The 1,745-nt window shown below is 41.7% G+C and overlaps 1 protein-coding gene across 1 annotated transcript; it reads left to right on the forward strand.

Annotated features, from left to right (window-relative positions):
* The first annotated feature begins 703 nt into the window (after nucleotides 1-703).
* Nucleotides 704-1,745, forward strand: LOC122310665 (glycine-rich protein 2-like). The gene has a single exon (XM_043124757.1). The coding sequence runs from the start codon at nucleotides 797-799 to the stop codon at nucleotides 1,400-1,402; it is 606 nt and encodes a 201-aa protein (XP_042980691.1). The 5' UTR covers nucleotides 704-796; the 3' UTR covers nucleotides 1,403-1,745.

Here is a 1,745-nt window from a genome sequence, read left to right on the forward strand (position 1 = left end):
CTTCCCATATATACTATTTAAACAGATATTCATTACCATAAGCGTAATTGAAAATGGTTAATTGCAAATTTAATATCTGAATTTGCACTTTTTAATGATAAAATATACGAATTTTTAATTTTTTCAAAATTTATACCTAAATCTTATGGAATTCGTAATTAAGTATATGTAGATCTTCTTTTATAAAATTAACAATAGGATTGTCATCTATCATTAATGTATTATGTGTCAATCTTTTATAGTTAGGGATGCATATTGATAACGAATTTTAGCAAATCAAATTTTGGTACATGGTCTCGCATTAATTTTCTACCTTGAGATTAACATATATATTTAAGAAAAATTCTAATTATATAATCATTTTTACGTATTTTATTTATATATTTAATTAAATCAGTTAAATGACGTTATTAATTACATTAACAGAATGTATAAAAAATATATAAATATATATATATACATAGAATTTTTATTTTTTTAAATGCAAGTATCACTTTTATTAAAAAAAAAAAAAAAAAAAGGCGGCCTTGAATTACGAGTTTGTTGACTGACAATTGCAAAATTAATACTTGAATTTTCAGAAGTTTACAATTAACCCAATTTAAAATTTAAAAAATTTGCGTGGAATAACATTATTCTGATGACGTGGCACTCACACCGAAAATTACGATTCCCCCGGCTTTGTATATAAGTACTCCCACAACCGTAACGCCAAAAATCACACACCCTTGAAGTTTTCTAGGGTTTGTTGTTGGTGTGTGATTCTTTTAGGGTTTGTTCGGTGGTGTCGAAGGAAATGGGCGAGAGGCTGAGCGGGACGGTGAAGTGGTTCAATGACCAGAAGGGGTTCGGGTTCATAACCCCGGACGATGGCGGGGAGGAGGTGTTCGTGCACCAGTCCTCGATCCGATCCGAGGGATTTCGGAGTCTGGGTGAAGGGGAGGCCGTGGAGTACCAGATCGAGTCGGGTAACGACGGCCGCACCAAGGCTGTTGATGTCACCGGCCCATCTGAGGGTCCTGTGCAGGGCAGCCGCGGAGGCGGGGGCGGAGCCGGAGGCGGCGGGAGAAGTGGACGTGGCGGAGGAGGCGGGGGATATGGTGGCGGTGGGTACGGTGGGGGAGGTGGTGGATACGGTGGGGGTGGGGGGTACGGTAGTGGGAGATCAGGTGGTAGAGGCGGCGGCGGCGGCGGTTATGGGGGTGGTGGTTATGGCGGTGGGTACGGTGGTGGAGGCGGCGGCGGGAGTTGCTACAAGTGTGGCGAAAGTGGGCACTTTGCGAGGGACTGTTATCAGAGTGGAGGTGGAGCAGGTGGAGGAGGTGGCGGTGGCGGTGGGAATTGCTACAACTGTGGCGAGTCTGGGCATTTCGCTAGGGAGTGTCCTAACGGTGCTCGTTGATCTGCTGGGGTAATTGTGTTCTTCTGAACACATTTTAATGCTTTATCTGGTTTATTATAGGAGTTGCCCTTTCGGGGTGGTTTCTTGGTGACCCACTTTTGGTTTGGTGTTTATGTTTCTGGGTCGCTCTTATTAGTAGTCTGTTTGGATTTATTAGTATTTGATTAGTTTCTCAGATGGGTTGCTGCTTCTATTTTGATGTTTTTTATTGTCAGTGATAGTGTGTTTTGGCTGCGACAGAGTAGAGGCTGCGAAGTGGTGAAGTAGATGCTCAGTTTCGTGTTAACTCTCTCTGATTTGAGTTTCTATACACATTATATGAATACTGCTGCTTTTAGATTCA

The sequence above is a fragment of the Carya illinoinensis genome, chromosome 5 (genome assembly GCF_018687715.1).
Source record: "Carya illinoinensis cultivar Pawnee chromosome 5, C.illinoinensisPawnee_v1, whole genome shotgun sequence".
Taxonomy (NCBI): domain Eukaryota; kingdom Viridiplantae; phylum Streptophyta; class Magnoliopsida; order Fagales; family Juglandaceae; genus Carya; species Carya illinoinensis.